General features: G+C 48.1%; 1 protein-coding gene across 7 annotated transcripts in view; it reads left to right on the top strand.

Annotated features, from left to right (window-relative positions):
* The window catches only part of KIF6 (kinesin family member 6), a 423,767-nt gene extending 398,314 nt beyond the window's left edge, over positions 1–25,453 (top strand). For 6 of the 7 annotated variants that reach the window (XM_044378327.3, XM_026482835.4, XM_057304796.1 and 3 more), the window contains 4 exons: positions 5,868–5,965; positions 16,539–16,628; positions 18,174–18,280; positions 25,232–25,453. In XM_044378327.3, coding sequence (XP_044234262.2) covers positions 5,868–5,965; positions 16,539–16,628; positions 18,174–18,280; positions 25,232–25,347 — 411 coding nt within the window. In that variant the 3' untranslated portion in view covers positions 25,348–25,453. Of the gene's footprint in view, positions 1–5,867; positions 5,966–16,538; positions 16,629–18,173; positions 18,281–22,428 lie in introns of all 7 variants that reach the window. The other variant, XM_057304795.1, reaches the window with a different exon arrangement.
* Positions 25,454–27,104: the final 1,651 nt, after the last annotated feature.

Genomic DNA, 27,104 nt, shown 5'->3' with positions numbered 1-27,104 from the left:
TCAAAAGAAAGCTGGGGTAGCAATTCTCATATCAGATAAACTGGATTTTAAACTACAGACTATAGTTAGAGATGCAGAAGGGCACTATATTATTCTTAAAGGAAGTATTCAACAAGTGGATGTGACAATTATAAATATATATGCCCCCAACAGGGGAGCAGCAAGATACACAAGCCAACTCTTAACCAGAATAAAGAGACATATAAATAAAAATACATTAATAGTAGGGGACCTCAACACTCCACTCTCAGAAATAGACAGAACACCCTGGCAAAAACTAAGCAAAGAATCAAAGGCTTTGAATGCCATACTCGACGAGTTGGACCTCTTAGATATATATAGAACACTACACCCCAGAACCAAAGAATACTCATTCTATTCTAATGCCCATGGAACATTTTCAAGAATAGACCATGTTCTGGGACACAAAACAGGTCTCAGCCGATACCAAAAGATTGAAATTATCCCCTGCATATTCTCAGACCACAACGCTCTGAAATTGGAACTCAACCACAAGGAAAAATTTGGAAGAAACTCAAACACTTGGAGACTAAGAACCATCCTGCTCAGGAACGACTCGATAAACCAGGAAATCAAAAATCAAATTAAACAATTTACGGAGACCAATGAGAATGAAAATACAACAGTCCAAAACCTATGGGATACTGCAAAGGCAGTCCTAAGGGGGAAATACATAGCCATCCAAGCTTCACTCAAAAGAATAGAAAAATCTAACATGCAGTTTTTATATTCTCACCTCAAGAAGCTGGAACAGCAACAGAGGGACAGGCCTAATCCACGCACAAGGAAGCAGTTGACCAAAATTAAAGCTGAAATCAATCAAGCAGAAACCAGAAGTACAGTAGAGCAGATCAACAGGACTAGAAGCTGGTTCTTGGAGAGAATCAATAAAATTGACAGACCACTGGCAAGACTTATCCAAAAGAAAAGAGAAAGGACCCAGATTATTAAAATTATGAATGAAAAAGGAGAGGTCACGACGAACACCATTGAAATTGGAAGGATTATTAGAAATTTTTATCAACAGCTATATGCCAATAAACTAAGCAATCTGGAAGAGATGGAATCCTTCCTGGAAACCTATAAACTACCAAGATTGAAACCGGAAGAAATTGATTTCTTAAACAGGCCAATTAATTATGAAGAAATTGAGTCAGTGATAAACAACCTTCCAAATAACAAAACTCCAGGCCCGGATGGTTTTCCTGGGGAATTCTACCAAACATTCAAAGAAGAAATAATACCTATTCTCCTAAAGCTATTTCAAAAAATAGAAACAGAAGGAAAGCTACCAAACTCATTCTATGAGGCCAATATTACCTTGATCCCCAAACCAGGCAAAGACCCCCTCAAAAAGGAGAATTACAGACCGATTTCCCTAATGAATATGGACGCCAAAATCCTCAACAAGATACTTGCTAATAGAATCCAACAGTTCATTAAAAGGATTATCCACCACGATCAAGTGGGATTCATACCTGGGATGCAAGCGTGGTTCAATATTCGCAAATCAATCAGCGTGATACATCATATCAACAAGAAAAGACTCAAGAACCATATGATCCTCTCAATCGATGCCAAAAAAGCATTTGACAAAATACAGCATCCTTTCCTGATTAAAACCCTTCAGAGTGTAGGAATAGAAGGTACATTTCTCAATCTCATAAAAGCCATCTATGAAAAGCCTACTGCAAATATTATTCTCAATGGGGAAAAGCTGGAAGCCTTTCCCTTAAGATCAGGAACACGACAAGGATGCCCACTCTCGCCACTATTATTCAACATAGTACTAGAAGTCCTTGCAACAGCAATCAGACAACAAAAAGGGATCAAAGGTATTCAAATCGGCAAAGAAGAAGTCAAAATGTCTCTCTTCGCAGATGACATGATACTCTATATGGAAAACCCAAAAGAAGCCACTCCCAAACTATTAGAAGTTATAGAGCAATTCAGTAACGTGGCGGGATACAAAATCAATGCTCAGAAATCAGTTGCATTTCTGTACACGAATAACGAGAACGAAGAAAGAGAAATTAGGGAATCCATCCCATTTACAATAGCACCAAAAACCATACGTTACCTTGGAATTAACTTAACCAGAGATGTAAAGGACCTATATTCTAGAAACTATAAATCACTCTTAAAAGACATTGAGGAAGACATAAAAAGATGGAAAGATATTCCATGCTCATGGATCGGAAGAATTAACATAGTTAAAATGTCCATGCTACCCAGAGCAATCTACACTTTCAATGCTATCCTGATCAAAATACCGAGAACGTTTTTCAAAGAACTGGAACAAATAGTCCTTAAATTTGTATGGAACCAGAAAAGACCACGAATCTCCAAGGAACTGTTGAAAAGGAAAAATAAAGATGGGGGCATCACAATGCCGGATTTCGAGCTGTACTACAAAGCTGTGATCACAAAGACAGCATGGTACTGGCACAAAAACAGACACATAGACCAATGGAACAGAATAGAGAGCCCAGAAATGGACCCTCAGCTCTTTGGGCAACTAATATTTGATAAAGCAGGAAAAAACATCCGGTGGGAAAAAGACAGTCTCTTCAATAAATGGTGCTGGGAAATTGGACAGCTACATGCAAAAGAATGAAACTTGACCACTATCTCACACCATACACAAAAATAAACTCCAAATGGATGAAAGACCTCGATGTGAGACAGGAATCCATCAAAATTCTAGAGGAGAACATAGGCAGCAACCTCTACGACATCGGCCAAAGCAAACTTTTTCATGATACATCCCCAAAGGCAAGAGAAACAAAAGATAAAATGAATTTATGGGACTTCATCAAGATTAAAAGTTTCTGCACAGCCAAGGAAACAGTCAGAAAAACTAAGAGGCAGCCCACGGAATGGGAGAAGATATTTGCAAATGACACTACAGATAAAGGACTGGTATCCAAGATCTACAAAGAACTTCTCAAACTCAACACACGAGAAACAAATAAACAAATCAAAAAATGGGCAGAAGATATGAACAGACACTTTTCCAATGAAGACATACAAATGGCTAACAGAGACATGAAAAAATGTTCAAAATCATTAGCCATCAAGGAAATTCAAATCAAAACCACACTGAGATACCACCTTACGCCAGTTAGAATGGCAAAAATAGACAAGGCAAGAAACAACAATTGTTGGAGAGGATGTGGAGGAAGGGGATCCCTCCTACATTGTTGGTGGGAATGCAAGTTGGTACAGCCACTCTGGAAAACAGTGTGGAGGTCCCTTAAAGAGTTAAAAATTGAGCTACCCTATGATCCAGCCATTGCACTACTGGGTGTTTACCCCAAAGATACAGACGTAGTGAAGAGAAGGGCCATATGCACCCCAATGTTCATAGCAGCAATGTCCACAATAGCTAAATTGTGGAAGGAGCCGAGATGCCCTGCAACAGATGACTGGATTAAGAAGTTGTGGTCCATATATACAATGGAATATTACTCAGCAATCAGAAAGAACGAGTTCTCAACATTTGCTACAACATGGACGGCACTGGAGGAGATAATGCTTAGTGAAATAAGTCAAGCAGAGAAAGACAACTATCATATGATTTCTCTCATCTATGGAACATAAGAACTAGAATGATCAGTAGGGGAAGAAAGGGATAAAGAAAGGGGGGGTAATCAGAAGGGGGAATGAAACATGAGAGACTATGGACTATGAGAAACAAACTGAGGGCTACAGAGGGGAGGGGGGTGGGGGAATGGGATAGACCGGTGATGGGTAGTAAGGAGGGCACATATTGCATGGTGCACTGGGTGTTATACACAACTAATGAATCATCGAGCCTTACATCGAAAACCGGGGATGTACTGTATGGTGACTAACATAATATAATAAAAAATCATTATTAAAAAAAAAAAAAAGAAAGAAAATAGAAAAAAACACAAAGAAGTAAAAATCACCCTAATCCCACCATTTAAGCATAAGCAACATTATCATGTTGGATTATCTTTTTTCCTATGCATATATTTCCATATGTTTTTATAAAAATAGAGTCATATTGGTCTGCAAGTATCACAACTGGCTTTTGCTTGTGGACCTCACTGCAGCGCATGACTACTCTTCCATGATACTGTTCCATGTCATTCTAATGGCCATCACTGTTCCAGCCTATGAATTTATATTAATCTGCTTAATCTTCTATTGTTTAATGTTTAGGTTGTTTCTAGTTTTGCCCTGGAAACGTATTTGTAGATAAATGTTTGCATATTTGCTAGACAGATTCCTGCAAGTTCTCTGTAATACTATGACAGCTAAAATGACATGTTAAGAAGCATAATACAAACCCCCAATTCCAATTGTCCTCCCGTAACTCCTCAGCTGTGGTATAATGGAACTCACGAGATATGTATTATCATATCATTGGTGAGGCTGGCGGAATCCTTAGAGATTAACAGCTGATCCCTTCATTTTAAGGACAAGGAAGCTGAGAGCCTGAGAAGTTATTTGGCCAATGACACACAGCCAAGCAGTAACCAGTATGTTACCAAGTAGCCATGTTACCAGACACTAGAGAAGAATAGTGGGATAAAATTTAATACACGAGATGACAAAGAAAACCAATAAGATGGAGTTAAAGTTATCAAAATATTTTTAAAGCAAAATTAATAAGACCTGGGGGGTGAACCCAATATTTAACATAATTTCAAAGTAATGGTGAACACAGTATCTCAAGATTCCTGCAACAGTGTAGTATGATATGAAAATATCTGTGATTTCTAACTGATGACAAAGCCACTGGTACTACATATACTGCTAATGGTTTGTTATCCACATTGTACTGTTGAAAGAAATGCTAAATTTCAGGTGGAAGTTAGGAAAATTTAAAATGTCCTTGGTTCCCGTCCATGTTCCCAGCAGCCCTGCGTTCTGTCTGTTCTCCCTTCAAGAACCCTTCGTGGAGACGCCCTCAGCCACTGCCGGTGCCCAAGGGGGTTTAGCCACTGAACAGTAGATGGTGACGGTCATCCTGGGTGACGCAGGAAGAGTCAAGGCAAGGCGGACGGGTTCAGGCAGTGTATGGCTCATAGAGACGGCAAAAACTAGAGTAGCCAAAGATGTCAGCTCTGTGCGTCCTCTGCCCCACAGGAGGTCACTGAAACAAAACAGACCAGATAACTGCAGCAGGGATGACGGGGCACCCTATTGCTGGCGAGTGGATTCTATGCTGCCGCTAGGCAGTTTTATAGCCTGCAAATGTACCCTGAGTGGAGCGAGGCAGAAAGCCTTAAACCTCATCAGAACATGGGAGGTGATGAGAAACTGTCCCACGACCGCCTCCCGGGGAGATAGGAAGGCAAGTGGAGAACAGCCTTGTCACAACTACTCATGTCCTAGGAGAGTCACAGGGCATTCTGCCAAGACTCAGATAAGCTGCAGTGGAGGCCTTGCTCACAAGCCGTGTGTGGAGACACGCAAGGTTGCAGGGGCTCCGTGGCGGAGGTGTTCTTCTACGTGAGGTGCTCAATGGATTTCTCCCGCCTCTGGTAGCAACTCTTTGGGGGACAAGGGGAGGCAAAAGCAGAGAGGACATCGCAGTTTAAACCCTTTCTCCTAAGTACAAAGAAGCAACACATGCTCACTTGGAAGAAACAGCCCAGAAGAGGACAAAGACAGTCCTGCCACCCAGAGAGAATATTTTGATGCCCATGATTATAGTCATCACAATGTCTGGATTAATTTTTTTCTGCCACATATGTTGTACGTAACAATTTTTAGAGCTAGCTTTTTTTGCCTTGAAACAGACATCAAGGACATTTTCCCACGTCAGTAACTTCAACGTAATGCTGTGAAATTTCTTCTTGGTTCAACAGGTAAACTCGCCAGCAGTGAATTCATTCAATCATGTGAAGTCCTTTCCCCAGACGCCTGAATCCCAGCAGGAAAGGTCTCAGCTTGCCTCTAACAAAAGGTAAGGAGAGAGCTCTGCCAACAGAGGGAGGGTGCAGAAAAGTTTCCCTACCTCTCCTCCACCTGGATCACGTGTACTGTTACGTTGGCTATAGATAGTCAAGCCCGTGGCTTTTGAGCGTGTTTGAGCAAGGGTTGTTGAGCATACCTCCGCCGTCCTTCTCCCCCAGCTCTGACAGCCAGCGGACCTACTGCCATGGCAACAAGAGACAAGTGGTTTAACTGTACAAAGCCCCGGTCCTGCCCCTGGGTAGGAAGAGGGGGTTGGCAGTTGGTGGAAGGGAGAGTGGCATGGGGGAGATAGGGGGATGTTGGTGGTAGGTCAGAGGGTAGCAGGCCTGCCAGGATAGGGAGGAGCTCTGGTAAAAGACTGTGCCCTAGCACAGATTCAGGACAGATGTGGGCAGCCTCCCATGAGGACGGCCTCCACCCGAGGACAGCCCAGAGCCAGTTTCTTTGAATGCTGGCATGATCCAGAAGGGACTCTATAGCCCCCCACCCCATACTACCTTCTGAAGGTAGGTTCCTTCTCATGCCATCGACATTATTATCTTTCCAACCACACAACTCAGGTGGTAAGGCCAAGGACGCATGCCTAAGCCACCCTCCATTCCCCAGAAAGATCCACTACAGCATGAGTGGGGTGTTGGCCTCTGCACCAGGAAACTATCCTTTGACCGGGTTTGAATAGGAGCTGAGCTCTCAAGTTGGAAGATGTGAAATAAAGCTTTTAAAAAGAGGTGGTGGGGCGCCTGGGTGGCTCAGGTGGTTAAGCGTCTGCCTTCGGCTCAGGTCATGATCTCAGGGTCCAGGGATGAAGCCCCGCATCCAGCTCCCTCCTCCGTGAAGAATCTGCCTCTCCCCCACCCCCCACTGGTGCGTTTTCTCTCTCTCTCTCTCTCATTCACTCTCTCAAATAAATAAATAAAATCTTAAAAACAAACAAACAAACAAATAAATAGAGGTAGTAGTGGTGTTGGGTTGTTCCAGACAGCACCCTTAACGTGATGTTATGAGAAAGGCACATGACCTCTATGACCTTTTTTTTTCTTTTAAGATTTTATTTATTTGAGAGAGAGAACAAATGGGGAGAGGGACAGAGGTAGAGGGAGAAGCAGTTTCCCCGCTGAGCAGGGAGCCCGACACGGGGCTCGATCCCAAGACCCCAGGATCATGACTTGAGCCGAAGGCAGATGCTCAACCGACTGAGCCACCCAGTCACCCAACCTCTCTGGTCTTCTTCTCAAAATCATATAACCCCAGTCCAATCATGAGGAAAGCACTGGGGCTCATTCTACAAAATACCTGACCAGTCCTCCTCAAAACTGTCACGGCCATCAAAAACAAGAAAAATGTAAGAAACTGTCACAGACAAGAGGTGCCTAAGGAGACGGGACACAAAATGTCATGTGCCAGCCTGGATGGGGTCCTAGGTCAGAACAACACGTTAGGGAAAAACTAAGAAACTTCAACTAGAGCATGGACTTTAATTAATAATCATGTATCAGCGTTGTTTCATTAGTTGGGACAAATGTACCATACCAAGGTAGGATTGTAAAGGGAAACTGGGTATGAGGGACATGGTAACCCTTTGTAGTATCTTTGCAACTTTTCTGTAAACCCAAAACTATTCTTTTGTTGTTGGATTTAAGTATGGTTGACACACACTGTTACATTAGTTCAGGTATACAGCGTTGGAATTCCACAAGTCTATACATTATGCTATCATCTAAAACTAGTCTTTGAAAAACAAAACAAAACAGAAGGCCAGCCAGGGAGCCCTCCACCACCTGACTGACATTCTCCCTGGACTTGTGCACATCCCCCAAGTTGGCCCTCGGTACCAGCACTTCCGCTTATGTTCCAGTTTTAGGAAACATCTCCTATCTGAGCCCCTAAGGGTCAACAGCTGGCGAACTGTTCTGTTTGGTTAGCCTGGTGTTTTAAAATGCAGTGTAGATCCAGAAATGGAAAAAATGATAAGTTGGACTTTATTAAACTTAAAACACTGCTCTGCAAAAGACACTGATAAGAAAAGGAAAAGATGAGCCACAGACTGGGAGAAAATATTTTCAAAACACATATATGATAAAGGATTTGTATCCAAAGTACACAAAAACTTAAAATTCGACAAATGAGGAAAACAACCCATTTTAAAAATGGGCAAAGGATCTGAACAGCCACCTCACCCAAGAAGATTTACAGATGTATGTGTATGACAAAATGCTCAAAATCATATGTCACTAGGGAATTGCAAATTAAAGCGACAATGAAATACCACTACGCACCTATTGGAATGACTAAAATCCAAAAACGCGGACATCCGCTAATGCTGGTGAGGACGTGGAGCTACGGGAACTCTCTGTCTTTGCTGGTGGGAATGCAGAATGGTGTGGGCCCTTGGGAGAACAGTTTTGTGGTTTCTTACTAAACTAAGCATATACTTACCATACAATTCAGCAGTCATGCTCCTTAGTATTTACCCAAATGAGCTGAAAACTTAACATCCATACAAAAACCTATGCATGGGTGTTTACAGCAGCTTAATTCATAATTGCCCTAAACTAGAAGCAGCCAAGATGCCCTTCAAATGATGAATGGATAAAGGAACTGTGGTACATCCAGACAATGGACTATTCTGCCGCGCTAAAAAGAAATGAGCTATTAAGCCACGGAAAGACATGGAGAAAGCTTAAATTCATATTACTAAGTGTAAGAAGCCAAACTGAAAAGGCTACACATTGTGTGATTCCAGCATGATGTTGTGGAAAGGGCAAAACCATGGGAGGCAGTACAAAGACTAGTGATTGCCAGGTGAGGGGAGGGGTGGAAAGGATGAATGGGGCAACGCTGGGGATTTTTAAGGCAGTGAAACTATTCTGTATGATACATAATGGTGGGCATATGATATCACGCATTTGTTAAAATCCACAGAACTATACAACAGAAAGAGTGAACCCCCAGATGAACTATGGACTTCAGTTAATAAAAATGTATCTATATTGGCCCATCCGTTGTAACAAATGTACAACGCTAATGCAAGATGTTAATAACAGGGGAAACCACAAGGCAGGAGAGGGGAGTTATATGGGAACTCTCTGTACCATCTCCACAATTCTCTCTTTATCTAAAACTTCTCAAAAAAATTAGTCCATCAATTTAAATTCTTTAAAAAGGCAGCGTAAGTAAACTTGCTCTACAGCAATACAGGTAACTTAGCATTAGTGTCCTACATTGGTCCTTTCTGCACATTCCCTCAGGTACCTGCCAACCTCTGGGACACTTCAGTTTGCAACCTCTGTATAGCTGCCTCCTTCCCCTGAAACTCCTGGACTGCACAGAACATGTTTGAAAAACAGTGGCCCAGACTAAAGGACAGGGCTTTCCCTAGTCATTGCCCTGGCTCGGTCCTGAGCCTCTCATGTGTCTCACACATTAATAAGGTCTCCTGCCAATGATGAGGCTCAGAACCCCTGATTATTTCCCCAGCCTCTTTTCTAGATCTCTTGCATTGTTCCTTATGGGTAGAAATATCCTGCCCAGCAAATAGGAAGCTCCATCTCTCTTTTCTTTTGTTTCAAAGACAATGCAGTTTATTTGTTTCTTGTGTATTGAGTTTGAGAAGTTCTTTGTAGATCTTGGATACCAGTCTTTTATCTGTAGTGTCATTTGCAAATATATTCTCCCATTCCATGGGCTGCCTCTTAGTTTTTTTGACTGTGTCCTTGGCTGTGCAGAAGCTTTTTATCTTGATGAAGTCCCACAAGTTCATTTTATCTTTTGTTTCTCTTGCCTTTGGAGATGTGTCATGAAAAAGGCTTCTGTGGCCGATGTCATAGAGGTTGCTGCCTATGTTCTCCTCTAGGATTTGGATGGATTCCTGTCTCACATCGGGGTCTTTCATCCATTTGGAGTTTATCTTCGTGTATGGTGCGAGAGAGTGGTCAAGTTTCATTCTTCTGCATGTAGCTGTCCAATTTTCCCAGCACCATTTATTGAAGAGACTGTCTTTTTCCCACCGGATGTTTTTTCCTGCTTTATCAAAGATTAGTTGCCCAAAGAGCCGAGGGTCCATTTCTGGGCTCTCTATTCTGTTCCATTGGTCTATGTGTCTGTTTTTGTGCCAGTACCATGCTGTCTTTGTGATCACAGCTTTGTAGTACAGCTTGAAATCCAGCATTGTGATGCCCCCAGCTTTGTTTTTCCTTTTCAACAATTCCTTGGTGATTCGAGGCCTTTTCTGGTTCCACACAAATTTAAGGGCTGTTTGTTCCAGTTCTTTGAAAAATGTCATTGGTATTTTGATCGGGATGGCATTGAAAGTGTAGATTGCTCTGGGTAGCATGGACATTTTAACTATGTTAATTCTTCCTATCCATGAGCATGGAATATTTTTCCATCTTCATAAAATGGGCAGAAGATATGAACAGACACTTTTCCAATGAAGACATACAAATGGCTAACAGACACATGAAAAAATGTTCAAAATCATTAGCCATCAGGGAAATTCAAATCAAAACCACACTGAGATACCACCTTGTGCCAGTTAGAATGGCAAAAATTGACAAGGCAGGAAACAACAAATGTTGGAGAGGATGTGGAGAAAGGGGATCCCTCCTACATTGTTGGTGGGAATGCAAGTCGGTACAGCCACTCTGGAAAACAGTGTGGAGGTCCCTTAAAAAGTTAAAAATTGAGCTACCCTATGATCCAGCAATTGCACTACTAGGTATTTACCCCAGAGATACAGACATAGTGAAGAGAAGGGCCATATGCACCCCAATGTTCATAGCAGCATTGTCCACAATAGCTAAATCATGGAAGGAGCCGAGATGCCCTTCAACAGATGTCTGGATTAAGAAGTTGTGGTCCATATATACCATGGACTATTACTCAGCCATCAAAAAGAACAATTTCTCAACATTTGCTGCAACATGGACGGGAGTGGAGGAGATAATGCTAAGTGAAATAAGTCAGCCAGAGAAAGACAATTATCATATAGTTTCACTCATTTATGGAACATAAGAAGTAGGAAGATCAGTAGGAGAAGAAAGGGGGGGAAATCAGAAGGGGGAATGAACCATGAGAGACTATGGACTCTGGGAAACAAACTGAGGGCTTCAGAGGGGAGGCGGGTGGGGGAATGGGATAGACTGGTAATGGGTATTAAGGAGGGCACGTATTGCATGGTGCACTGGGTGTTATACACAACTAATGAATCATGGAACTTTACATCAAAAACTAGGGATGCACTGTATGGTGACTAACATAATATAATAAAAAAAATATTATTATTAAAAAATAAATAAACTTGAAAAAAACAAAAACAATGCAGTGTGTGTGTGTGTGTGTGTGTGTGTGTGTGTAAAGGCCAGTATGCACACTCCAGGGCTATAAGGTAGAAATAATCTTGCTTCCAGACAACTACCCCAGCCCTTCGATGACTGCTGGCAGGAGAGTCTTTGGAGAGATGGCCCAGATAGGCCTAGGAGTGCTGTTCATCTCCGGGGGCAGCCAGTGCTCTGGTCGGACTTCTAATGCTTGGCAGAGATAACCAAGTGTCCTGAATAGTATTTGCTCAGACACCTCAACTGTGAGTGTTTGGCAGCCCTAAATTCCCTCCATGCAGCAGTTTGGATACCCAAAATTGTAGTCAGAAAGTTGCCAATAGGTGAGAGAAAAAGATCCCTGCCAGAGACTGGAAAGGGAAAGGTGTAGGGGCTCCAGCGCTGACAAAGAAATCACCTGCCACCGCTTTATAGAGCTGGCAGAAAATTGCTCACAGGACTCTAGCAGGGACGAAGTGGGAAGGACACGCTGTCCCACGTCATTGCGGCTTCTCAGACATTCTCTGCCAACATCCAGCAGTGGAGGATGAGTTGTTGGTGTCCTTAAATTCCCTGAGGAGACAGCTTTAGCTTTCTTCTCTTACTTCTTTCTACTTCTCTCTCTTTCTTCTCTTTTCTTCTCCTGGGCCTTGTAGGCCAAGTGCTGAGCAAATGTGCAGCATACAACCATTGTCCCCATTTTACAGATGAAAACACTCAGGCTCTGAGAGCTCAATTAACTTGCTCAGGGCCTCCCAGCTAATCAGTGGTAAGGCAGGATTGGAACCCAGGCCTGTCAGCGCCCAGCTGCTCTACTCACTCCTCATGTCAGTGACTGCCCTGGAGAGGCACATGTGTACTCTGTTGCTTAGCAGGACGTGGCATTTTCCAGCCCAGGTTCTGTGCTATTTCATATAGCCGTGCTTTCTTTGTATTCTGCCAAACTCCAGGTCCTCCTGCTTGGGGCCTCCCCTCTTTCAGTGTGTCCACAGTCTGATTTTCCGAAGGGGCCAGGATTCTCAAAAAGCAAATCTACACTTGCCCACAAAGCCAACCTCTGACTGGAAAACCAGAACTCCCTGCCATTGGCCACCGCCGTTTCTACTGAGAAGCCCTGACTTCCATCCCCTCATTTAACTAACTGAGGCCCAGAAAGGAAGAGGGATGTTTTTATCGCTGTAGTTGATAATGCGAAGAGCTACACCTCAATCCTGAGCTTCAGGCTCCAGGCCGTGCCAGTGTTTCCCTTCTCCCTACTTCCTCCCCCCACTCCCAAAGCCCCACCCCCACGCTGGTCCTCTGTCCCTGCCTCCTCTCCTCTCATCGCTTCACTCCTGCACTCCATTCTTCCCCATCCCTTTCTCCCACTCTCTTGCTCTGCTCATCTTTATCCCCACCCTCCATTTCCTTTCTCCCTCTTTTTTCTTTACTTGTCTTCCTCCCTAGGCTTCTTGCCCCTCTCCCATCAGCCAAAGCTGCCTCTCCGTATTGCTTGTCCATTTGTCCCCTCTGCCACCAGCCTCTGCCAGCCAGCTTCTGTCAGAGTGCCCACCATGGAAAAGGCTAAGAACCAGCCACTGGGCAGGGCCTTCTAGAATCTTCTTGGGGAACCACTCTAAGAATCATGCTTCCCTCCCTGCACCCACCTGCGTGAGAACTAGCGTCTTGGCATTCCTGCACATTCCTTAGATATTCTAATTGAAGATGACCCCTGCAAGTGCCTGCCAAGAGACCCTTAACCCTGAAGCTCCGAGCAGTGGATTTCAGAGGTGTGCATTGCATCACCGTGGGTTACCCGCAAGGAGTCCCCTCAATTTAGACTTTCACAAAGTATGTCTGAAACAAATGTTCTTTATAGTTTTTTCAAGCAGCAGGCTCTTGGGCAAGGCAGCTCCCCGCTTGCGGATGTCCTCACCTCATCTTTGAGATGCATCAAGGCCCCTCTTGATGCAGATAAATGTGCGGTGCCATCGAAGAGCTGCGGGGGCCGGAGAGCCACAGTCCACTGGCTGCTTCCCCCCGGGGCCAGAGTGGCTGCTCCAGATGGACGCTGCAGGCCTGGGGCCAGTCCTGTCCTCCTCAGGTTCTGGAAGAAACCTGATCACGTCACTTCCTCGGGGATGCCCAGGGCCTGCGGGCCGATCACACTAAATTCACAACTCTCCTATTGGCAACCCAGGAGGCCTATTATTAATACTACCTATTAATCCTTAGTAAGAAAAAGATAGCTAATTCTGGTGGCTGGTGTGTTCTTTCTCCAGAAGGCTTGTCAACATGAGAAATGAATGCAGTGTGCAAGGCCGGTTGGTCAGGAAAGAAGACAAAAGTAATTTGTGGTGTGATCCTGAGGGTACAGAAACTGAGCTGTGGCATCCAGGGGCACTGGAGCAGCTTCAAGACTGGAGGAACCCCAAGCCTTCACAGTGTGCCATCCTCCTGCATGGTTGCAGCAATATGCTGGGCAGCTGGGCCTCTGCAGAGGGTGCTGGACACCCCCATCTTCCTAGGTGTGCTCACACCTTTCTGCCCTGTCCATGTCCATCTCTGCCCCTCTGCCACCCACTGCCAGCCCTCGACAGTTTGCACCTGTGGATGCTCCCTGAAATCTTGGACAAGGATCCCCTGGGAATCCACTAGGAATCTATTGAGTTAGTGAGCCATTACAGTGCCGGTGACCTGATCTTACAGACTTGCTACAGTTTCCAAACTGACTTTGACCTGGTGCAATCAAAGCTCCTGCAGAATGGAAAGCCCTTTCTCTTTCCCTTCTGGAGGCCTGCACCAGGAACCATTCAGAAGGAGCCCTGGTCATTGACCACCGTTTCCCAAAGAAAAGCGTGCAGAGCCTGCCACCTTGTGGCTGCCTCTGGTTCAACACCATCCCTAACCAGACAGCACAGATGCTCCTCTCCCCGCTGTGAGTCTCTGCGATGCAGGGAAATAGGCATGAGGGTGGCGGAGATTCCTAGGCTCTGATTTCCCTTCCTGTTTGTTTGACCCACAGTCTCGAACCTGTGGAGGCAGGCCCAGGGAAAGAGGCCCAGCAGCTGGCTGAGAGGGTAGAAGGCTGGAGCGGGGGAGGGGCTGTATTCATGGTGGAGGCAGCAGGTTGTCCGGCCTGTGGAGTGCCTCAGACTGAAGGTGCAGGCTAGGCAAAGCCGGCTCCCCTGTCTAACCCTAGCCCATCTCTCAACCTGAGTCCCCATCTGTAAAGGAGGGTTCGACCAGGTGACCTTTTAGGTCTCTTCCAGCTCTGATATGGTACCTAGACAGGACCCTCCCACAGCAAGGGAGAGAATCCCAGCCTGTCACTGGCATCCTGGGACAGCTTTGGCCTCTTCACCTCCTGAGGGGCACTGTTGGGTTCTGCTGTTTTCAACCAGAAATCCAAGGCAAGGCACATACATCGGGCAGCCCAGTTAAATGGGCAAAAATGCACCTGCCTGGCCTGTTGGGTCTGACTCGTCACTCAGGAGCAGGGACTGGTCAGTCGGTGTGGCCAGGGGTGAGCCATGCATCTCCAGCCGAGTCCAGTTGATCAGGTGTCGTGGCTGAGAGCACGGAGTCTGACCCCTCAGAGTCATGGATCAGATTCAGACTCTGCCCGTAGCCAGCTGGTACTGTTTAGAATTTCTTTAACCTCCCTAAGCCTCCATTTTCTCACCTGTGTAATGAGGATAATGAGGTTATTGACAGGAGTAAATGGCATGATGTTTACAGAGCACTTTCCAGGACCTGGTGAGTAGACGGTGTCTATAAATGCCAGCTATTCTGCTGCGAACATGCGTCGTTCTTCCAAGTTAAGGGAAGAATGACCCTGAAGGCAATTGAGAGATCATCCCGGCTGCCTCCTCCATTTCAAAAGCGGGGGGGGGGGGGGGCATTGCCTTGCTTTCAACAGACCAGACAGCCTCTACCCAGACCTGTGGGGCAGGGCCTCTGTGCAGAACCATGAGGGCATGACCCCCGCCCTGCAGAGCCCAGCAGGACCTTTACTCAGTGGGTCCAGGCAATGGGACCATCATCCCAGTGAGTCCAAAGGGCAGAACATTGGACCAGAGAGGATTATTTTCAAACCTTAAGATCTCACAGAGTTTGCATTGCTAGGTTTGGGGACCTGCTTGGGACCCATCACCGCTTCCTTCTTTCTTCTTTCTTCCTTGTGGAATGGGAAGGTCTAACCTACGCCTGTCCACCATTTTAGTTTGGAAGCACATGACTTGTCTGGTCTCCCAGGCTCGCAGCTGGAAAAATTCCAAGGGTGATTCGACTTTCCAGGTCTCACCCATATCTGATTTAGATGGGACTTTGGACTTCAGAGTTGATGCTGGGACAAGTTAAGGCTTTGGGGGCTGGCGAGATGGAAGGAATGCGTTCTGCATGTGAGGACATGAATTTGGCAGGGGTGGGGAGGGGGCGGGGTAGAATGTTGCGGACTTAATATGTCCTCTAAAAATTCATTTGTTTAAACCTAATCCCAGATGTGATGGTATTTGGAGGTAGGTCTTTAAGTCACAAGGGTGGAGCCCTCATGAAGGGGATTAGTGCCTTCCTAAGAAGAGGCAGAGAGCTAGCTCACTGTCTTTCCAGCCTGTGAGAACGCAGGAAGAATTTGGCAGTCTGCTGGAAGAGAACGGGCGTGAGAACATGACCACCCTGCACCCTGATCTCGGACTCCCAGCCTCTAGAACTGTGAGAAGCAAATTCCTGTTGTGGGAGCCACGCAGTTTAGGGTGTTCCGTTAGAGCGGCCTGAGCTGACTGTGACACCGTCCACGACACGGGATTCCTGGCTCCTCTCGGAGTTAGCTCAGGCTGCCGTAACAAAATACCATAGACAAGGTGGCGTAACCTTTAGGGATTTATTTATTTCTCACGGTTCTGGAGGCTGGAATTCCCAGATCAAGGTCCAAGAAAATCAGCTGCTGGCAAGGACCCTCTTCCCGGCTTGCAGATGGCGAGTTCTCACTGTGTCTTCACATGGTAGTGAGCTCTGATCTCTCTTCCTCTTCTTGTCAGGGCACCAATCCTCTCGTGGGGGCCCCACCCTCATGACGTCACCAGAACCTAATTACCTCCCAAAGGCTTCACCTCCAAATACATCACATTTGGGGGCAGGGTAGGGCTTCAACATATGAATTTGGCAGGACACACACATTCAATCCGTACAGCTCCTAAATAGAAACCTACATTTCTTTTCTGTAAATGTCCTCCCATTCCTTTTCCTTTTGTCATTTTTCTTTTGCAGTGATGTGAACGCCAGGAAAATCTTGCCCTCGCCTTACCCCATCCCACAGAGCCGGGAGCACAGCAGCACCAGCGAGTCCCTGGAAGGCAGGTCTGTCTTCTCCTCCCTCTCGTGCTGTGACAGCCCCTGCCATGGGTGGAATGGGTCAAAATTGCCAGTTCTCTTCTCCCACATCCTGAGGAGCCCCTTGTCTGGTAGCTGCACAGACAGAGTTCAGGTCTGGCCTCCCCCCTGGGACTCTAGGAATACCCTGGAGTCTCTCACAGATGCTAAGTCCCAAAGCTGGGGAGTTTTCTCCCAAGGGTCTTTGCGGCCCTGTGTGGGCAGACTTGCTTCATGTATCCTTGTAAATAGATGTAGCCAGGGCCATTAAAGGAAAGTAGAGCTGGCCCATGGGCTGTTGCAATAGCATAGCCCGCTAGTCCCACCACAGCGTCCCCAGGCAGGGCAGGACAGAGAGTGGACAAGCCTAGCCTCAGGCCCTGTGCACCGTTCACTGCAGACCGAACGAAGCTGAAAGGCCTCTCGCCAGCAGTGCTCTTTATGCGCTCTGACTAGAACCCTTGAACACCCTTCTTCACCTACTCGCCTCCCAAGCTGTCCAAGGGTGAGGTCCAGCCATGCCCCTCCCGGAGCCCAGACAGAAGGAACAGCTCCGCGCGCCCCAGATTGCAGCTGGATGCCAACACAATCACTCGTGATCATGGACAGCCCTTTATTATGTCCAGTCCTCACTACCTTCTAAGACAGTGGATACTGTCACCTGCTGTGTGGAGTGACAGGACGAGGGTGACTCTTGGCAAGCCAGGAGGGCACTGCTTTGAATTTTCTTTAGGGGCAATTTATTGGATGGAAAACAAAAAGGGAGAAAGGCACGTACATTCTTCCTTTTTTAAGGGGATTTCTTGGAAATCCCACACTTCTTACAAATCTCGCTGGCTGGAACCTGGTCACCTGACCGCACATAGCTGCAAAGGAGGCTGGGAAATGTAACATTTTTTTTTCAGCCACAGTAAGCTTCTCAGCTAAATATCATGTTTTTATGAAGAGAGGAGAGAATAGTCATCTGTCCCATGGTAGGGTACGGGGACGCACAGGGAAGACATCCCAAAGGATGTGCCATCTAAATTGGGTGCTGAAGGAGTCAGTCAGGCCCCGGGTGGAATAGACTTGGTGGGGGCGGGGGTTGGGAGGGATGGGGAAGGTGCTGAGACAAAACATATTCAACCATGCAAAGGTCTTGGAGGCGAGCAGTCCAGGGAAAGGAGACAGCTAAAGCAAAGGTCCTGAGGCCAGAAGGGACTCATGTTATTGAGTAACAGAATAACAGAAGGAAGGGCAGGGTGGCCCCAGTATACTGGGGGTCAGTTCACACAAGAAGAGAGTTTGAGTTTCATTCCAAGAGTGACCCAAGAAGCCACTAAAGGGATTAAGGCAGGGGAGGACATGACGTGTTTGCATTTGAAAGGATTGCTATGGCTTCGGCCCAGACACAGTCGAGGGGTGAGGAGTCCAACCGCTGTCCCATAGCCTCCTGGGTGAGATCCGGTCTCTGAACACAGAAAGCACTTTGGAAAGGTAAGCATGGAGTCCAAATATAAGGTGCAGTGATGTGTAGCTTGCGGTTGTCCTCAGCACCCCTGAGAGGCCAGCGTCGTCCGTCCCACTCACCGGGGACAGCCAGACGGACTCCGACATCCTGGCATTCATCAAGGCCAGACAGAGCATCCTGCAGAAGAAATGTAAGTGCATCTTTCTCCAGGGCGCTGCTCACCCACCTTTGGGGGATGGAGGGGGAGGGCCAGAGCAGGAAGTGAGCTGAGAAGGAAGTAGGAAGCTTCCTGCATATTCCTGAAACCAAAGGACTGACCTTGTGGTCGCCTCACACGTGCCTGGCCTCCGCTTCCTCCAGGAAAAAGCTCCAGGAGGCAGCATCACGAACACCAAGATAGGCCCAAGGGGGTGGCGGGCCTAGGTGGTCCCACCCTGCTTGGCAAAGCTTGCCTCCTTCTTCCAGACCTTCAGCTCCTTGTGTTCTCTGTCCCCAAAACCATTCACCTCTGTTTAGCCTTCTCCATACGAGAAGGGGCTGAGTGATTGTTCGAGGACTTAAATCCCTGGCTAGAAATATCACTCTCCTGTTGGAGCCTGGTTCTTACCAATGAGTTGTAGACATAATCACTATTTGAAGGCTCAGGCCTGAGGACACCGTTAATACTTAAAGAAGAAATACCTGTGATGTGTCAGACAACAGGAAGAGAAAGAAAAGGCCCTTCCTGGCCTTTGTCACCCTCGTCCCCCATCTTTCTCTTGGCAGCTGTGGAAAGGCCTTCTCTTCTCCTGCCTCCCCTCTTCCCCAGAGACCCCCAGGGACGATACCCAGGACCCCTTACCCCAGCCCTACTTTTAACCTCGTCCCAGTAGTAAGCCAAAGGCTACCAGCCGGGGCAAGCGTTGCTTTCCCGTGTCAACACCTTGAGTGAAATGGCAGACTTGGATCCTGTCAGGACTGACACCTGCCCCAGGAGACCCGCATTCGGTTTCACAGCCAGCTCTCTGCAGTTTAGACACTAGGGGGTCTGCACATGGATGGAGCGTCCCAGGCAAGGATGCCAAGATGCCGGCCTGCCCACTGTTCTGTCTCTGAGACCTGAGATAGGCTGGCTCTGCCACCAGCCAGCTGTGACGCCATAGCTCGCCTTCTCACCTCCGTTTCCTTGTTGAAAGAGGAAAGAACTGTTATGTTTACTGAGCTTTTGCCCACATACTAAAGACACTATTTCCAGCCCTCTCAGAGAAGAGTCATAAACCCAAGGTCTATGTCAGGATGACGTCCTCCCGCTAACACAGTGCCCAGACAGTATAGAAAGCTGTGCTGAAAGGCGGAACCCTCTTAGTGTACAGAGCCAAGAGTCTGATCCCCTGTTTGACAGGTGGGGAAACTGAGGCACGCAACGATTGAATGGCAGAGCCAGGATAACCCAGCTTTTCTGCACTCTCTCCATGTGGCCACACTATCTTGAAAAGCCACTCCGTGGTCAGTCAGGTGTTTGTCTCCTGGCCCCCACCCTCCCTGCAGCTGGGGAGCTTTGTTCTCCAAATAGCAGCCTGGAAGCAATTCATCAAAACAAAAGTTCAAGGGTTCAATTTTTATTCTTAAGGGGAAAAAAAATAATCTTGGGTTCTTAGTGACCATGAGGCTGCAAAGGAAGCTGAAGAAGGGTGACAGGGGGTCCCCGTTCCGCCAGGTCAGGGCCAAAGGGCCAGCAGGTGCGGCCTCACCAACGGGCGGCAGATGGCCAGGTCCCACCACACAGCACTTTCCACGCAGCCCCCTTATCAGGCCTCCGCGTCAGGCAAACATGCAGGCCGGGCCCCAGGCACCTTCCCCAGCCAAAGCAAACACTTCCCTCTCCCCTGCGCTGGGCTCCCTCTGCTCTTACTTGAGGGGTGCTGTCTGTCTGCGCTTCCTCAGGAGTGCTCATTACGGGGAGTTTGTGACTATCAGCCCGGGAGCAGGAGCCCAGAGAGGAAGATGTAATGTACGCCTCGCCTGCAGGCTCTTCCACTTCGAGGGCCAGGACGAATCTAGTTGATTTAGGATTCATGGAAAAGCTGTGGAATGTTTAAATCCCTGCCAGGGGCACGTGTGGACAGGTATATATCCCCTGTACGGGGCGTTTGTCATCCATGGTGCCAAATCTGCTGTTTCTAACTGCCGAAGACGGCTTTAAAATCTGAGAAAATGAGGTTCACCCCTTTCTACAGTGCTTTAAAAAAAAAATCTTCCTTAATTCCTGAGTTTGGAACTTTTTGCATCTGGACGGGAACCTTGAGCTTGACCACCGTGCCCTCTTCTCCAGCTGGTGCCAAGAAGAGGCTCTGCGAAGTGCCTCAGAGCCCCTGCCACCCCCAATTCCTCCATCCCCACCCCGAGAAACCCTCCAGCTCTCCTTGGTGCAGGATCTGTCCCAGTGAAATGGAAAGAACCTAGAACTGGGAGGGAGGAGGCCCAAACGCAGGGCTCCTTGACCTCTGCCCTATGTGACCTTGGGCAGCTCACCTCCCCCGGTCCCCCACACATCTGTCAAGTTCACATGCCGTCTCCCTCTAGGTGGCCGGCTCATCCTGAGATAACGTCCATCAAAGTCCCGTCCAAACAGCCACGCGCCAGGGAGCCATTAGTGGGGAAACTGGCCCCAGTGATAAAACTGGCCCAACGCAGTAAGGGGTGATTTCCTGCCCGCGGTTTCTCTGTAGCCACACCCTCCAGTCTGGGAAACTACAGTCATAAAATCCCAGTAAGACTGACAGCTCCACCACTTCCCTGGGGCTCATCAGGTCAAGAACTGGCACCTTTTATCTGGGTTTGAGGTCTGTGCTGTGGGGCCCTCTGAGCCCTGCTCTGTGGCCGTCCTCCTCAGCCCCAGCCCTGCCCCAGTCACCATGGCAGGCACGTCTGGGGTGGAGCCGACTCAGACCCTGTGCTCGTTACCACTGGCAGCACTGACGAACCCCGGCCCAGGCTGCAGAGGAAATGCAAGACCCGAGTGCCTGCTGGCCCCCGGTACCTGCCCTCCAGTCCTTGGTATAGACCGTCGAAAGCAGTGGGCTTCAGCCCTGGCTCCTCGTTGGTATAACCTGCTCCCTCCCACCACCCTTCTCTGAGATTCCGATTTAATCTGTACTGGGAGGGCCCTGGGCATTGGGATTTCTACAGGCCCCCCGTAGGGGTTCCCAGTGTGCAACAGAGCTGGGAACCATGGGTCCAGAGTGCCTGGAACGCATCCCCTTCAGATGCGCTGGGGTGCCTGGTGGTCTTCCTTCCCACCCTAAGATTCAGTCAGAACAGCTAGGAATGTCTGAAAGCTAAGGACCATTTAATTAAACAGCCTGGGGTCTGGCACTCAGAATTAGATCGGAAGGACCACAGCCTTGAATTGTCTTCAATCTCTTCCTCCCCATCACTTGCCACATTCAGCGTGGCACAGAGAATTACTGGGTCATCCTCAGCGATGTCAGGCAGAACATGCCCCTGCTCCCCAACCGCCCCCCCTTGGCCAGGTCCCCGTGGCCACACTCGGATGGCTGCAGCCGTCCATCTCTCCGCCTGCTGCAGTGGTTTGAACACTATGCTCCCGAGCCCTCTGGCTTGGCTTATGATGGCCAAACTTGAAGCAAATTAACTGCTTGTCACTCATACCATTTCTTTCACACGTTAACGTGCTGGGAAATCTAGGGGTTTTGTTAAAAGGTAGATCCTGGTCCGGTAAGTCTGGGTTGGGAGCCAAGATTCTGCACTTCTGCACAAGCTCCCTGGGGTTGCCAGTGCTGCCGATCGACGCCTTGAGGAGCAAGGAGCCATGCTAGCCACCTGTCTTCTTCCGGGTACCTCATCCACTCATCAGTCTGGATATTCGGAAAGTGAGGCCCAGAGAACGACCATGATTTGCCCAGTCACACCACAGGTTGGGGACTGCCCTGGCTAGAACTCAGGGGCCCTGGTTCTTAGCCCAGAGAACCCTTCTCCATGTCCAGCCGTGCAGTCAGGGGGAGCCATCCTGGAATGGAATGACTATCAGGAGCAAAAAGCAAAAAGAGAATCTCTTGGATAGTTCAGCAGGGGTGTCTGTGAAAAACCATGGGGCTGGACAATGAGTATGGGTCCTGGCTCAGGGAGATGAAGCTTTTGCAGAGGGCAAAGGAGGCATCGTCCTGCAGAGCTGGGGGGATAAATGCAGCCCCTGGGAGTCGGGGCACTGGGAGGCGCGCTGCCACAGACACGAGGGGAATGGCCTGCAGCCTCCCCCCGCCCCGCCGTGCCTTTCAATCCAGGGAGAAATCCATGCCGCATGCACAGCCTAACCAAGAATATCCCGTGTCCTTCCAGGTTTCCGGTAGGTATCCAGCCATGCACTGTGGCAGCAAGAACAGAGTACAGATGAAGGAAGGTGTTCTCACTCACCCTGGCGTCAGACGTGATCTGTGGGCTGCTGGGAGCAACCAGTGATTTTGGCTCTGATAGAAGGAGCTGTGTTTCCTTAGGGATGGTGTCCTGGAGGCTGCCGGCGAGGCTGGGGCTAGGGCTTAGGGTGCCGTCCTTGCTGTGGGTGCTGGAGACAATGCCTGGGTGCCAGGAGCAGGACAGGGACTTCTGCTCACTCTTTTTTTTTTTTTTAAGATTTTATTTATGTTTTTGACAGAGACAGCGAGAGACGGAACACAAGCAAGGGGAGTGTGAGAGGGAGAAGCAGGCTTCGGCCGAGCAGGGAGCCCGATGCAGGGCTTGATCCCAGGACCCTGGGATCATGACCTGAGCCAAAGGCAGACGCTTAACTGACTGGGCCACCCAGGCGCCCCTTCTGCTCACTCTTGTAGTGGTGCTTCACACAGTTGATTATAAACCCGGGACATTATGAAATAGTACCATCAGAATGTAGTGGCAGGGGAGCTCATGCTGATAGAATATGGGAGAAATGATAATCCACTATTTTGAGCTACCCACCAGCCCGGTTTCGGAGCCCAGGAATGGCTGCGGCAAGCCAGGGTGTTGGAGCCCAAGACAAAGCAGAGGGATATAAAGCAACTTGATGGCCAGTCCTGATCTCCCAAACCAGACCTTCCACCATCACCCTCACGTCCCAAATGACCCATTCAGGCAGCACCTGAATCAGCTGTATTTCCAGGGAGCCACCCACCTGGCAGGATCCAAGGACATTGCTGCACCCCAAGAGCAGGAGATGGCTCCTGGGAGCTCTGCAGAGAGCTTGAGAGTGGGCAGTATGGGCGCCTGGGGCCTCACACCCTCACCCAGCCACTTGGGGCTCTGCAGGATTTGGGCTGAAACTCCCACCAGGGAAACAGAGCTGCTGGGGACTTGCCTCAGTGAGTCTTTTCAGCTGCAGAATACAGACCCAGGGGAGGGTGGGCCAGCCCCCAGAAGGCCCTCAGAGAACTGCCACCCAGCCTGTGTAAAGGTCCCAAGCCAGCTGTAGGTGGGGAGGGGTGTGGAGTGGAGAGAGGAATGGCACCCACGATGAAGCTGAGTGAATAAAAGTGTCTGTCTGCCACTCTCACTATCTCTGTCCTGTAAATACAGGACGTGCCACCCCAGAGAGAGAGCAGAGAGAAAATACATAGAATTGGTTTGTTTTCTCCCCTTGCCGGGACTGGGTAAAAGGATCATGCAGGAGAGGGTAGATGATCACATTTCAGAGCCAGGCCACCATAGAGCCTCTCTAATCTACACCCTCATTGATAATATTAGAAACCTGAAACAGAGGGGAGGGGCTGGCTTCTAAGAGCTAGTTAGTGGCAAGAGTCCCCTCCTCGCGGAGCTTTCCCTGACCCCCCCAACTACAGCCACCACCATTTCTCTGTTTCATTTTCCCCATCAGTACGTGACATATCACCTTTCTTTATTTGCTTATTTTTTTATGGCCTGCCACCCCTCCCCCCAAGACTAAAGGCTCCATGACAACAAGGACCTATATGTCTTGCTCACAGCCGTGTTCCCAGCACAAGTTGGTACTGAATAAATACTCCTTCAAGTAATGAGCAGCAGGGTCAGAACCCAGATCTCCTACTTCTTGGGCCTGCATCTGTCCCACACCTTTACTCTGGCTCTGCGACTGAGGCCCGTCAGTCAGAGTCCAGGCTCTCTGGTCGACTTCTGGCCCTCATGGTTCTGTGGCACATAGTAAGTCCTCCATAAAGTCTATAGAACCAGGGAAGATCCAACAGAGCTCTTCCAGCCTGATCCTGGAAGCCTCCCCGAGTCCACAGGGCAGACACGTAGCAAACAGACACACTCAAGAGCGCTGAAGGCAGCATGGAGTTGGCAGAGCCCCTCGGAGACAGCCTCAGTGTACCTAGCACACCTGAGTGCCTTCGGCCCTCTAGAGCTGGTTGAAGTCTATTGACTTTAGAACTCTTGCTGAGAATTTATCTCCAGGATCCAAACGCCTTATCGACAGAGATGTGTGGTCCGGCCCCACGCAGGGTGTGAACCCACCTCCTGCAGCAATCACAAAGGCGAGAGAGGAAATGCAGAAGAGACAAAAACAGCTGGGCCCTGGCGTCCTGCCGAGAGTCATATACAAAGTGTACGCAGCCACTGGAGAGGAAGCCTCTCTCCGAAGGTCCCCTCCCTGTGGAAGCTGGGCCTTTGACGTGGACATATGCTTGAACACGGTGCATCTTCTCCAAAATTCCCTGGCCTCTAAAAAGATATGAGGCTCTGGAAAGACTGTCCAGCAATCCTGAGCTCGGTAAAGCATCTGAGTTCACTCCAGGCCAAACTGTGGAGCTTTCCAAAACATCTTCTGGAAAGCAGCCTGGCCAGTGACTCCAGCCTAGTCCCCACTAGAATTCAATTTGCGCTGCTGTTCGCTTGACAGGAGATGTGAGGAGGAGGGCAGTTTGGATGTGAGGAGGAGGGCCTGCTCAGATCTTGCTAAAAGGGATTTTTAGGAAGCAGATAGAGAAACTGTGGTAGATCAAACAGCCAGTCTTAAGACTTTACCCCCTGTAATAAAATTACACATCCAAAGCTTTGCCATGGCCTCGTGGTGGCAGGGTATACTTTCCTACCCCTCAGATTTGGGCTCAGTCCTGTGACTTGCCTTGGGCCGTGGGATGTTAGCAGACATGATCAAGCCTTGCATGCTTGGGCTTGCTTCTTTGCACTCCAGGGATCTGCCTTGAGAGGAACATGCCCGGGATGGGCCCTGCCTCTTCAGCCTCCATTCCAGAACATACGGAGAGCAGATCTGAGCCCAGCGCACAACATGGAGCCAAGCCCAGCTGACCTGTAAGCCTAGAGCAGAGCTTCCCTTTCAAGCCCAGCCCAGATCAGCTGAACCCTGGCTGAACCAAAGACCCCATATCATGAGAATAAATGCTTGTTGACATAAGCCACTGAGACTTGGGGTGATTCATTATGAAGCATTAATTGGAGCAATAGCTAACAGACACAGATATCGAAACCCAGAAAGGGTATATGTCCAGATGCAGAATTTCTCAGAGTTCACTGTTTCCATGCTGCCTCCTGAAATGCACTTGAGAGTAAGCTGTGTATAAAAAAGTAGGACACCACTCATGGTCATGGTAGAGCAACAGGGACCTGACTTACCCTTCTGCTTGAAATTACTGAAAACTAGACAAAATGTATAAAGCAATGGGAAAAGGCAGTACAGGACACTGACCCCCAAGAGAAGGGAAACAAGTGAGGTGAGCCCTGTGATTGCAGAACTTACTGCATGCAGGGCTTGGGCCTCAGTCCAGGAAAAGGCCACCATGGGGCACCAAATGGTTTCCTGAGCTGAGGAACTGGTATCAGGGGTCCAGGGAGGCCGAGGTGGCTTCTCTTGGTTGGCAAGGTCAAGTACAAGGGATGAACGAGCTGCAGACGGGGAGAGCGGACAGACTCCGAAGACTCTCCAGTCTTCAGCTCACAGCTGAGCAATGCATGCAGGGGAGGAAATCACTCAGGGCTGGGGAAAGAACCACCAGAAAAGAGCAAGAGAAACGATTTCCAGAAATAACACAGGGTTCGGAATAGTTCATGCTCCCAACAGCCACAGTAGAGAAACCCTCTCACAAAAGAGTCATTGAACAGAAATCATGTAAAGGTATTGCCATGGATGTGGGGCCAAATTAGCTATAGACCAAAGCTAGTCCGTCCTGCCTAACAAAATATAAAAAGTAAGCCTCGAGAGAGTCAAACTGCTTTCAGTGAGTTTCCAAACAAAGCTCAAAAATATTTAAACCAGGGGCCCCTGGATGGCACAGTCGGGTAAGTGTCTGACTCTTGGTTTCGGCTCAGGTCATGATCTCAGAGTCGTGAGATCAAGCCCCATGTCGGGCTCCAAGCTCAGAGAGGAGTCTGCTAAAGTTTCTCTCTTCCTCTCCCTCTGCCCTCCCCCACTGTCCCCGGTGCTCGCATGCTTGGGCTCTCTCTCTCTCTCAAATAAATCTTTTTAAAAAATATTTAAAAGAATAAAAAAAAATCGAACACCAAGTAATGTAGAAGTGACACCCGGTAAAAAAAACCAAGCATTCAAAGAAGCAGGAAAATATGGCCCATAGGAGAAAAACCAATCGAAAGAATTAGAAACAAAACCAGGAATGACACAGATGATTGAATTAATAGACAGGGACTTTTTTGTTTTTTAATGCACTGGGTATATTTTTAAAATATGGGGAGAAAGATGCCCCTTGTAATTCCTTAAATGTAAACATGACTCAATCATCTGGTCATTCTTTTAACAAGGATGTGCCATCCACTGTGCTAAGTTCCATTCAGAGGTAACCAAGACAGAGGAAGTGCCAGCCCTCTTAGAACTTACATTCTAATTAGGGAGATGGACAACAAACAAATAAACAAGGGAATCGGAGCTAAAAAGAGGTTGGGGTGGGATAGGATAGGTCTATATATATATAGATCTATATAGGTCTATATATACCCCCTGCACCCCCTGTCCCAGGTGTGAGATCCTAGTGTCATCTCTCCTTTGAAGTATCTTTTGGGTTTGCCTTTTCCATGGGTTTCCTTAGAGCCAGGCA

This window comes from Ursus arctos, unplaced genomic scaffold (genome assembly GCF_023065955.2).
Source record: "Ursus arctos isolate Adak ecotype North America unplaced genomic scaffold, UrsArc2.0 scaffold_31, whole genome shotgun sequence".
Taxonomy (NCBI): Eukaryota; Metazoa; Chordata; class Mammalia; order Carnivora; family Ursidae; genus Ursus; species Ursus arctos.
Note: the sequence above shows the minus strand (reverse complement) of the source record. Positions and strands in the feature narration are given on the sequence as shown.